A 12120-nucleotide genomic window follows, 5' to 3' on the forward strand; every position below is an offset into this window, starting at 1 on the left:
CAATAGGAAAAATTATCATCTCTTTCATCACTTGTTGCTATGTTTGTAGATTTATCTTCTGCCTGGGTGAAATGTTCTATTTCACAGAACAGATTAAAGCGACAAAACGCCAGTAGAAACGATCGTTGTCACGCTAGACGCTTTAATCAAGCATTTCCATTACTTTCTATGGGAACAAAAACGTTATAAAATGCCCAAATCCGCCCAATTCGCGCAACAAAAAAGGGTCCGGAACTTGTTTGAGCTGCAGGCGTTCGGCTTCAGGCGTTTTGGAGTGGAGATGTGAACCATCTCCATAGAGAATAATGTATTTTTTCCCCTCTAGCATTTTGGAGCTTCATGCTTCAGGCGACAAAACGCTCAGGTGTGAATGCAGCCTAAATCAACCCCAAAGGGGGGTTATTTACTAAAACTGTATAGTGCAAAATCTGGTGCAGCTCTGCATGTAAACCAATCAGCTTCCAGGTTATATTGTCACAGTTGTATTGAACAAGCTGAAGTTAGAAGCTGATTGGCTACCATGCACAGTTGCATCGGATTCTCCAGTTTTAGTAAATTTCCCCCAAAGTGTTTTAGTACATTCTGTCTCTTATCTGTATGAGGGGTACTGGTATTCCTTTATCTGTGGGAGACTAGTTAAAGTGGAGGTCCCACAAATAGTTTTTTATTAAAAGCCAGCAGTTGTTCCCGGAAGTGGGTGCAAATACCTGCACCCCCTTCACCCTGAAAGGTGCCAAATGTGACACCGGAGGGGGGGGGAGGGTTCCGAAAAGTGGAGGTTCATTTTTTGTGTGGACCTCCGCTTTAATAATATATTTACCATCCAATACTTCATATAAATTGTGGAAAAGATCATGGCAAATGTAGTTGTTTTTTGAAGGGCCCACGGGCATTCCAATCAGGTCCACCTGTCTGTTTTTCTGGCTGACCTGATCAAAAGCTCTGTGCAGTTCTATGGACAGGAAGATAAAAACAGACTTCTGTATGTTAACACCTGCTTACCTCCAAGTCCATCCATGCATACTTTTTTGTTTTTCCGGATCTAAAATTGATAGATTGAAGGGAGCCTGATGTTATTGGACAGCGGCGTCTGTTTACATCTGGCTGCCCTGGATCTGCCCATTTTTGCCAGTCACAAACTGAACAGGCAAGGATGTAAAAAAACTGAAATCCGTTCAGTTCAACTCAATTCAGCAAATTCAGAATACTTTATTAATCCCAGGGGAAATTATTAGCTGCTCATAGATCCCCTGCTGATTGGAACAGACTCCGCTCTGTGTAAAGGGAGCCTAAAGCACACAACCCATTATTATCAATAAAGCATCTACCTAAAGTCTAAACCCTAAAGTCTACAGGTGCCCATGGTCATTAGATTACAGAAAAAAATGGCTGAATTGGGAGACAATTTATAGTCTATGGGCTACAACAGGTTTTACCTGCTGGAGATATTTCTTCGGAGAGAAGCCCTGGCACGCACTGGAGGAGATTTACTAAAACTGGAGAATCAGAATATGGTGCAGCTGTGCATTGTAGCCAATCAGCTTCAACTTCAGCTTGTTCAGTTGGGCTTTGACATTAAAAACCTGGAAGCTGAGTTTTAATACCCCCCCCCCCCCCAGTCCTATTTCTTCTATTTAATGTCTCCCAATAAACCAGTGCTGGATAAATGTGGATGTCTCTGCAGGGCAGTAGCGGTTCATCCATAGTGGGCGCAGGAGCGCCACCCCCTCTCTCCCCTGCACCTGTTACTCAAGTCAATGATACATAGATTCATGCATTGCATGAATTTATGTATTGTAGCCGGCACCGCTGCCGCCCACTATTCAGATGGCCTGCCCCCTGGTGAGGCCAGCCATCTGAATAACAGCAGTTGGTTGGTTTTTCAAGTGTCTATCAGAGCCTGTGGGCTCTAATCGGCTTCCAAACAGTTAACCAGGGGACACACAGGGTGTGCGTTCCCTGGTTAACACTGACACGCGTCTCAGCCAATCAGGTTCACCAGGTCTGGTTACCGGTAACCTGATTGGCTGAATCGAGGGCGGGAGAAGACATTGAGGGAGTGTGGAGGGAGGATGGCTGACCCGGGAAAGGTAAGTGCTGGGCGGGGGGGGCCATCTGGTGGTATTTGAGGGGGCAATCTGGCGGCATTTTACTGAGCAAACTGTCAGTTTTTGAGGGGGGAAACTGGCGGCAATAAATGGGCACAGTGGCGACAATTGATGGCATGGCACAGTGGCGACAATTGATGGCACAGTGGTTGTGCTTGATGGCATGGCACAGTGGCTGCGTTTGATGGAATGGCACAGTGGCGACAATTTATGGCACAGTGGCTGCATTTGATGGCATGGCACAGTGGCGACAATTGATGGCACAGTGGCGACAATTGATGGCACAGTGGTGACAATTGATGGCACAGTGGCGACAATTGATGGGCACAGTTGCTGCATTTGATGGCACAGTGGCGACAATTGATGGCACAGTGGCTGCGTTTGATGGGCACAGTGGCGACAATTGATGAGCACAGTAGCTGTGTTTGATGGGCACAGTGAGGCTGCAATTTATGTTTTTTTTCCTTTTGTTTGCACCCCCCCAAAAAATTTGGAGCACCAGCCGCCACTGCTGCAGGGTTTATTAGCCAGATGCAACCAGTACCTAAAAGACTTTGGAAACAACAACACCGGGGGCTGTGTCCACTGGATTGGAGTTAGTAGAGTGAGCTAGTTTATTATCTATTTTATAGCAATAGTAAATACCACATCATTTTACAGAGTATAAATGTCATTTGCATCACTTTCCCACCATAACTTCCGTGTTCCGCTGATCTGTATCACTGTCACTTCATAAAGATAAAGATCTCATTGCTTGCTGTTAGTTTACATAACTTGTGTTCTTTGATATATACGGTACTTATTGACAGATTGTGGTGAGGTGGACTAAGACACGGTAGAGTCTTCTTAAAGTGGTTGTAAACCCACTATTTGGACTTTTACCTACAGGTAAGCCTACAACAAGGCTTACCTGTAGGTAAGGGGAATATCTCCTAAACCTGCACGGTTTAGGAGATATCACCCCCGCAATGCGGGCGGCGCATGCGCAGGGGGGAATCCACGGCTGAAGGACCGGCATCGCCGGACCCTGCCGATTTTAAATCTCCCGCGCGCGCGCGCGGGAGTGACGTCATCGCCGCTCCAGCCAATCACAGTGCTGGAGCGGCGATACCCAGAACACACGCCGGAGCAAGATGAGATCCTGCTCGGCGTGGACCAGGTAAGTGGTACACACCTCGTTCCGAGGTAAGTATTTCATAATAGGCTAGTATGCGGTGCATACTAGCCTATTATGCCTTTTGCATTGCAGGTTTGGGGGGAAAAAAAAAAGTTTATGCGGTTTACAACCGCTTTAACAAAGAAGGTATCTGCATGTCTCACTTCTGCCACAAATCCAAAACACAATGGGGGTTGTTTACGAAAGGCAACTCCACTTTGCACTACAAGAGCAAAGTGCACTTGAAATTGTACTGAAAGTGTACTTGGAAGTGCAGTCGCTGTAAATCTAAGGGGTAGATCTGAAATGAGGGCAAGCTCTGCTGATTTTATTATCCAATCATGTGTATCGCTACCCCCCTCAGGAGCCGCTGGTTGTTTTTAGGATCGGCAAATTAAATTACCTCTAATCGTTGTCTAGGGTGATAGCAGTGAGCAGAGCAGTAAACGAATGTCCAATCAGCGAAATAGGTTTTCTAAATGCTTTATTTCACGGCCCAACACGACCAACATCAACATGAGGTAGGACAGGAAAGGTTGATGAAGTGAGAGAACCTTGCAGTATCAGGCCTGGATAGAAGAAGAAAGCAATCCTGCTTTCAGTAGTAGTAGATACAGTTCGTCGCCACTCTAGCCAGAGTGAGTAGAGTGCCCCCGGACAGACTCCTGCCACGAGCCTGGCAGCTGAACTGTCACTTTAAAGTTGCTGAGAAGAACAAGTCACTGCCACTGACTTGGCTCTGATTTTAAATAGGATGCCAGATGAGGCCTCTGCCACAGGCTCAATGCTGACAATGGTGAACAGCAGAGCAAATCCTCCCCAGTATTTCTCCTTGGGGTCACCGACTGACAGTGCTAAGGTTATCTGCCAGTCTTCGGTTACCCAGATCCCTGATGGTTTGTTCAAGTCTCTCAGACAACCTGCCTCCGGGTTCTCCTTGAGCCGATCCCCCACCGCACAGCACATAGCTTGGGATCTCTTCAGTATAGTTGGGGACCCAGTAAGTCACTGGGGCCCCTGGTGGCATCAGTCGCTCCAGGCCATGAGGGCCCAGAGTCAGGAGCTCTGCGTTGCGCGCGACCCCAGGCCAGGTAGGCCATAGTGGCGGGGCCCGCGATGTGCGCACATTCTAAAGGTGGGTGCCACACCTGGAACCAGGAACCCGGGAAGACCCAAGAACAACGGCTTCCGCCACAGAAATACCCCCTCCCAGCATGCACAGCGAGGCTCAACTCCTCTCATTGGCTGCTGGGAAGAAGTGGCTCCGCCTGGATCCCCTCTGACGCCATCTGCTGTCCAGAGATGAGACCATGTCTCTAGACATACAGACTGACCCACAGGACAATACAGAATTGGCGACAGCCAAATTGAACACAATCAAGAATGATAGCAACTTACCTCTCCCATTCCCCCACTAACTTTAGCGTAGTGCCCTTACTGAAAGTAAAGGGGGCGCTACACATGTGCAAGCTAAAATGCTGTTTTTTATTTTCCTTGCATGTCCCCCTTTGGATCTACAGCGACTGCAATTCAAAGTGCACTTTCAGTGCAATTTCAAGTGCACTTTGCACTTGTAATTTGCACTTGTAGTGCAAAGTGGATTTGCCTTTAGTAAATAACCCCCAAAGGGCCCATTCAGAACTGTGCATTACAATAAAATACATGTTTTACTGCATGTTACTGAAAGCCAGGGTAACACACAATCAGCTGTGCAGTGAGTATCAGTGCCACATACAGCGGGTTAAATAAGTATTGAACACGCCATAATTTTTCTATGAAAATATATTTCTAAAGGTGCTATGAAATTTTCAGCACACATCGGTAACAACCAATGCAATCCATACATACATTTCTAAGAGCTGGTTCACACACAGGCGGCACGACTTTGGGGGCGACTCGGCAAGGCAATCTCAAGATGACTTGAGAGGCAACTTGCAAAATGACTTCTGTATTGAAGTCAATGCAAGTCACCCCGAGTCGCCCCCAAAGTCGTACAGGAACCTTTCTCTAAGTCGGAGTGACTTACGTTGCTCCTATTAATGGCTCAGGGGGTTTAGTACACGCCCCACACTATAAAAGGCCGCCTGCAGGTCGGCCTTGTGTAGTGTGTTGCGGTGGTTAAGAGAGGACAGAGAGAGTGTCATTTTTTGCAGGTAGATAGAGCAGGCAGGCTAGTCAGTTAATGTTAGTGTGTAGAGGATATAAATACATCCCAGGTGTTGTACATATATTTATACACTATATTTAGCTAGATCAGTTCTTCCTAATTTACTGGCAGGCAGGTGATTGTGCTAGCTGCAGTATTCTTACGTGGTTTATTGCCTGTGTGCTCTGTAGTTTGCACCTAAAACTACTTGGTGTGCACTGGCTGTGTGCTCTGTAGTTTGCACCTAAAGATTCAGGAGCAGTGATTTTAATGATGCTTAAATAAAAAATAAAAAAAATGAAAAATTCCTTTAAATATTGTACCTGCTGGGTGTCTATAGTATGCCTGTGAAAACGTCTTTGATAACATGGGTCTTGCCCGAGGGAACATGTATCAATGGAAAAAAAGTTTTAAAAACGGTTGTTTTTTCAAGAGTTCTGAAAAAAACGACCGTTTTTAAAAACTTTTTTTCCATTGACACATGTTCCCTGGGGCAAGACCCGGGTTCTCAAAGACGTTTTCACAGGCATACTATAGACACCCAGCAGGTACAATATTTAAATTAATTTTTATTTTTATTTTATTTAACCACTTCCAGACCTTAGGTGTTTTTCAGATTCGGTGTTTGCAAGACTAAAACATTTTTTTCTGCTAGAAAATTACTTAAAACCCCCAAACATTATATATATTTTTTTCTAACACCCTAGAGAATAAAATGGCGGTCATTCCAATACTTTTTGTCACACCGTATTTGCGCAGCGGTCTTACAAGCGCACTTTTTTTGGAAAAAATTAACTTTTTTGAATTAAAAAATAAGACAACAATAAATTTGGCCCAATTTTTTTATATATTTTGAAAGATAATGTTACGCCGAGTAAAATGATGCCCAACATGTCACGCTTAAAAATTGCGCCCGCTCGTGGCATGGCGTCAAACTTTTACCCTTAAAAATCTCAATAGGCGATGTTTAAAAAATTCTAGAGATTGCATTTTTTGAGCTACAGAGTAGCTCTAGGGCTATAATTATTGCTCTCGCTCTAACTATTGCGGCGATACCTCACTTGTGTGATTTGAACACCGTTTTCATATGCGGGCGCTACTCGCGTATGCGTTCGCTTCTGCGCGCGAGCTCGTCGGGACAGGGCGCTTTAAAAAATTTTTTTTTTTGTTTTCTTATTTATTTTTATTTATTTTATTATTTTTTACACTGAAAAAAAAATAATAATAATTTGATCACTTTTATTCCTATTACAAGGAATGTAAACATCCCTTGTAATAGAAAAAAGCATGACAGGTCCTCTTAAATATGAGATCTGGGGTCAAAAAGACCTCAGATCTCATATTTGGGCTTAAATGCAAAAAATATAAAAAAAATAAAAAATGTCATTTTTTCAAATGACCAAAAAAAATTTTTTGTCTCTTTAAGAGGCTGGGCGGGACTGACGTTTTGACGTCACTTCCGCCCAGCCGAGCTATGGGGACGGGCGAAGGAGATTTTTCCTTCAGTCTCGTCCCCGCTCACCAGCCGACAGCATCCGATCGCCTCCGCCGCTACCGACGGCTCCGGTAAGCGGCGGAGGGCGTGGGAGAGCGGTGGGAGGGGGGGGCCCCTCTCCCGCCACCGATAACGGTGATCTCGCAGGGGATTCGCCACGGAGACCGCCATTATCGGATTCCAGACCGCGCACACTAAAGATTGATACCTCGATTGTGACAGCAGCTGCTGCCGTTACCGAGATATCAATCTTTAAAAATAGGACGTACATCGTCGTGCGCAGGTCTGGAAGTGGTTAAGCATCATTAAAATCACTACTCCTGAAAAAACAACAGTTTTTTTAAACTTTTTTTCCATTGATACACGTTCCCTGGGGCAAGACCCGGGTTTTCAAAGACGTTTTACAACAATAACTTGCATATTAGGCTTTAAAATTAGCACTTTTGAATTCGAAGGTTCGAGTCCCATAGACGTCAATGGGGTTCTAAATGTTCGCCCGAACTTTCGGTCCGTTCGAAGGTTCTGCTGTGAACCGAACGGGGGGGGGGGGGGTGGGGGCAGGGTGTTCGGCTCATCCCTAATGACTAGGTTCACCCAGACAAACTGTTTTCTCCTTCTAAGCAGTTTTCCCTCCTTTATTCTATGGAGGAAGGTTTTACCAAGAAATGAGGGGTACCTGCTATTGATGCAGCTATTTCTTGCTATTTCTGCAAACAAAAACCTGACCCGTCCTTTAGACAACGCGCAGGGTTTTGAGGATCCAACTGATAAAAAGCTGGAGTCCCTATTAACCCCCCTGGCGGTATTCCCGAGTCTGACTCGGGGTGAGATTTTTTGGCTACGATCGGTAACCCTGAGTCAGACTCGGGCTCGCCTTGCTGAATCCACAGGCAGTGTTTACTTACCTTGTCCCTGGATCCAGCGATGCAACCGCGCTGTGTGAGCGAGCGGGACCTCGCTCGATTCACACAGTGTCCTCCTGTGCCGCCGATCTCCGTTCCCTGCGACGTTACGACGCACGGGAGTGGAGAACGGCGCCAAATTCAAAAAGGTAAACAAACACAATACATACAGTATACTGTAATCTTACAGATTACAGTACTGTATGTAAAAAATACACACCCCCTTGTCCCTAGTGGTCTGCCCAGTGTCCTACATGTACTTTTATATCATAAAAACTGTTCTTTCTGCCTGAAAACTGTAGATTGTCCATAGCAACCAAAAATTATGTCAAAAATGGTTTTAGAGCAGCTAGAAAACAGCAATAATAAATTATAATCACTTGCAGAATTGTGCGATAGCGATTTGTAGGGAAATTCGTCATAAAAAAATAAAAGTAATGACCGCGACAATTCTGCAACTGAGCAAATTTCAGTGATTTTGAGTTGATTACATTATTGAATAATTTTTATTATAATTATATTCTTTTTTGTTATAATTATTTATAATTATTTATTATATTATAATTTATAATTTTGTTTTTAAAAAAATGTCATACCCGGGATGCCTACTAGACTCTTGTTTGGTCAGATTTAAATGAGTTATTCCTAAGAATTACAGGCCTACAGTATAAAACGCCAAATTTCCTTGCAAATAATGGTACCGCTTTCAGCACCTTTTTTCTGAAATAATCATACCGCCAGGGAGGTTAAAAGCCTCCTCTGCGATGGCTAGGGCTGTAGTACAATCTGGAGTTAGTCATTGGTCTATGTCAGTTCCTCAAGGAACAAATGAAGCATATGATTAACCTCCTCCCTACAGAGGAGATTGAGGTTTATGAGGACCTTCCTAAGGCCTTGTGCTGTGCGATTGATGCGATTATGGACTCTGTTCAACAAGCATCTCGCTTAAATCTCCTGCAGGTACACATGCGCAGGTCCCTTTGGTTAAAATATTGGGAGACCGAGGCTTTCTGCAAGAAATACTTGGCAGCGTTCCCCTTTGGGGGAGAACGCCTGTTTGGGGATGACCTGCATAAATACATCCAAAAGATTACCAGAGGCAAGTCTACTCTATTACCTTTTAAGAAGAAGAGTGTCATGAATCAGATGTGATCAGAACTGTGTGGACTGCACAAGTAAACCAGACATATATAGGTGAAGTAATAATTTATTAATGAAATGTCAATAATATGTAACACAACCACCTCCAATAATACACAGTGCACAACAAACCAATATTAGACAAGACCCCAAAATAACAATAATCAGACAAATAAATATAGCCAAAAGGGAACACCGGAATCGTAGTCTAGCTAAGCCAGGGTCATAACGGGAGATCAGTAAATGGGGGACAAAGAGCAATGAACAGGGAGAGGGTGGAAGGGATCAGATAGCAGGGCAGGGATCCAGGGATACAGGACTGACAGGAACAGGTAAAAATAGGATCGGGATCAGGGTCAGAGTCAGGTTCAGGTTCAAAGTTCCAATCAGGGCTCAAGACAAAGCCAAGGCAAAGTATGTTGAACTTGCCAGGTTTTTATACCATTACCTGCTATCAGGTTCAGGTCCAGTACTGCAGCCCAAAGATCACATAACACCAGCAGGGAAAGGCTCTCCTGACAGTTCCAAACTGCCAGGAGACACCTGCTGGTGGACATCAGTACTGCACGCCAAATATCAGATGGTATTACCAGCGAGTGGAACCTTTCCTGACAAAGAGCCAAGACCAAGGGCAGAAAATAACTTGAGGTCCAAGGTCTAAACAGACCCCCAAAACTTCGCTATGAAGGGATGCCCCTGCTCGACCGAGTGGGGGGAAGCCTGCTGCATTTTGCAAACGCCTGGCAGGACGAGGTTCAGGACAAGTGGGTCAGCGCCACAGTATCCTCAGGCTACAAGCTAGAGTTCAGAAAACTTCTGCCACCCCGTTTTCTGAGATCAAGAGTTGCCAAAGATCCAGAAAAAAGAAGGCCTTTACTGTTGGCCTTGTAACACCTGTTGTCTCAAGGGGTAATCATGGAGTTAGCCCCTGGATCAGGGGTCAGGATTCTATTCAAACCTGTTTACGGTTCCAAAAACAAACGGGATGTCAGACCTAGCCTGTATCTGAAAAGTCTAAATCAGTTTCTAAACATTCGCTCCTTCCGCATGGAGTCTGTTCATTCAGTTGCTTCCACCCTTCAGGGAGGAGAATTCCTGGCATCAATAGACATCAGAGATCATCTGGATCATCTGGATGTCTGGACGATCTGTTGATCATAGATCAGTCCGCCGCACACTTGGGCCACTCTTGCAAAGCACAGTGGAATATTTAGAGTACCTAGGCTGGGTCCTCAATCTGAAGAAATCTTCCTTGCAGCCTCAAAAAAGGCTAGAATACTTGGGCATGATTATAGACACAACCCTAAGCAAGGTATTACTTCTCAAGCCGAAGGCAAAAGCCATAGGAGAATTGGTCCGAGTGGTAAAGGCAAAAAGACGGCCTTCCATCCTTCTATGCATGAGATTATTGGGAAAGATGGTAGCCTCATTCGAGGCTGTCCCTTATGCCTAGTTTCACTCAAGACCATTACAGGGTGGAATTCTGTCAGCTTGGAACAAAGATGTTCAGGCCCTGGATCTTCCTATGATCTTATCTCCAGGGGTTCGCCAAATCCTTCACTCCAGTTACCAGGAAAGTGGTGACCACAGACGCCAGCCTTCTGGGCTGGGGGCAGTGCTAGAAGAAGCATCTGCCCAACGGAAGTGGTCCAAGGGCGAAAAGGTCCTACTCATCAACAGTTTGGTCTTAAGACTGCAAGGCTGGCCTGTTCGGGTTCAGTCCGACAATGCTACAGCGGTGGCCTATATCACTCACCAAGGAGGCACCAGAAGTCTGAATGCCCAAAAAGAGGTGAATCACATCTTGGCCTGGGCAGAAAGGCATATTCCTCGCCTATCTGCGGTCTTCGTTCCGGGGTAGAAAATTGGCAGGCAAATTTTTTAAGCCTCCAGCAACTGAGTCCAGGGGAATGGACTCTACACCGTGACATGTTTCAAATCATATGTCAGAAATGGGGAACCCCAGATGTGGACCTGTTGGCTTCCAGGTTCAATGCAAAACTGGACAGTTTTGTGTCATAAACAAGAGATCCCTAGGCTCAAGGGGCAGATGCCCTGACAATCTCATGGGATCAGTATTCCCTGATTTATGCGTTCCCTTCAGTTCCGTTTCTCCCACGATTCCTTCAGAGAGACAAGAAAGAAGGAAAGTCAGTGATTTTGGTCACCCTGGCTTGGCCCAGGAGACCCTGGTATGCAGAAGTTGTAAGGATGGCAGTAGGAAGACCTTGGGTTCTTCCATTACGCCCAAACCTACTATTGCAGGGTCCAATATTCCATCCTGCTTTACAAAGTCTAAATTTGACGATTTGGCTGTTGAGACCCACATTCTGAGAAAACCTGGGCTCTCAGGGCCAGTCCTATCCACTCTGGTTAATGCTAGGAAGCTGGCCTCCAGGCTCATCTACTACAGAATATGGAAGGCATATGTTTCCTGGTGTTAACCCAGAAAGTGGCACCCTAGAAAGTTTGCCATTAATAGGATTCTTGCCTTTCTTCAGTTGGGCTTAAATATGAAGTTGGCCTTTAGCACTATCAAGGGCCAAATCTCAGCTTTGTCTGTATTTTTTCAAAGACCACTTGCCTCTCCTTCCCTAGTCAGGGCCTTTGTTCAGTGTGCACTATGGTTGAATCTGCCGATTTAATCTCCTGTGTGCCCATGGGATTTGAATTTGGTGTTGTCTGTTTTACAGAAGCTACATTTTGAACCTTTACACCAAGTTTCTCTAAGTCTGTTGACACAGAAACAGTTTGCTCTTGTAGCCATATCCTCAGCTAGGAGGGTATCGGAATTAGCTGCTCTTTCGTGTAAAGAACTGTATATGATTATTCATGAAGACAGGGTGGTCCTGCAGCCTTATTCAAATTTCTTACCTAAGGTGGTTTCAGGTTTTCATCTGAACCAAGATATAGTTTCCAGATCCGCAGGCTGCGGAGGAAGAGAGTCTACACTCTCTAGATGTTGTAAGAGCAGTAAAGGTTTATATGCAAGCTATGGCTCAGATAAAGAAGACAAATTGTCTATTCATTCTGCCACAAGGCCCAAAGAAGGGCCAGGCAGCATCAAAATCCACTATTGCAAGGTGGATTCGACAAGTCATTATTCATTAGTCCTATGGCAGTGGTTCTCAACCTGGGGGTCGGACCCATGAGCCTGTGGCTATCCAGCTGGG

General features: G+C 45.1%; 1 protein-coding gene across 1 annotated transcript in view; it reads right to left on the minus strand.

Annotated features, from left to right (window-relative positions):
* LOC120930356 (olfactory receptor 5I1-like) overlaps window positions 1-12120 on the minus strand; it is a 29604-nt gene that overhangs the window by 10237 nt on the left and 7247 nt on the right. Inside the window, exon 2 of the mRNA XM_040341554.1 lies at window positions 821-952. Within this exon, the coding sequence (XP_040197488.1) occupies window positions 821-952 (132 nt within the window). The remainder of the gene's footprint in view (window positions 1-820; window positions 953-12120) is intronic.

This window comes from Rana temporaria, chromosome 3, assembly GCF_905171775.1.
Source record: "Rana temporaria chromosome 3, aRanTem1.1, whole genome shotgun sequence".
Lineage (NCBI taxonomy): Eukaryota > Metazoa > Chordata > Amphibia > Anura > Ranidae > Rana > Rana temporaria.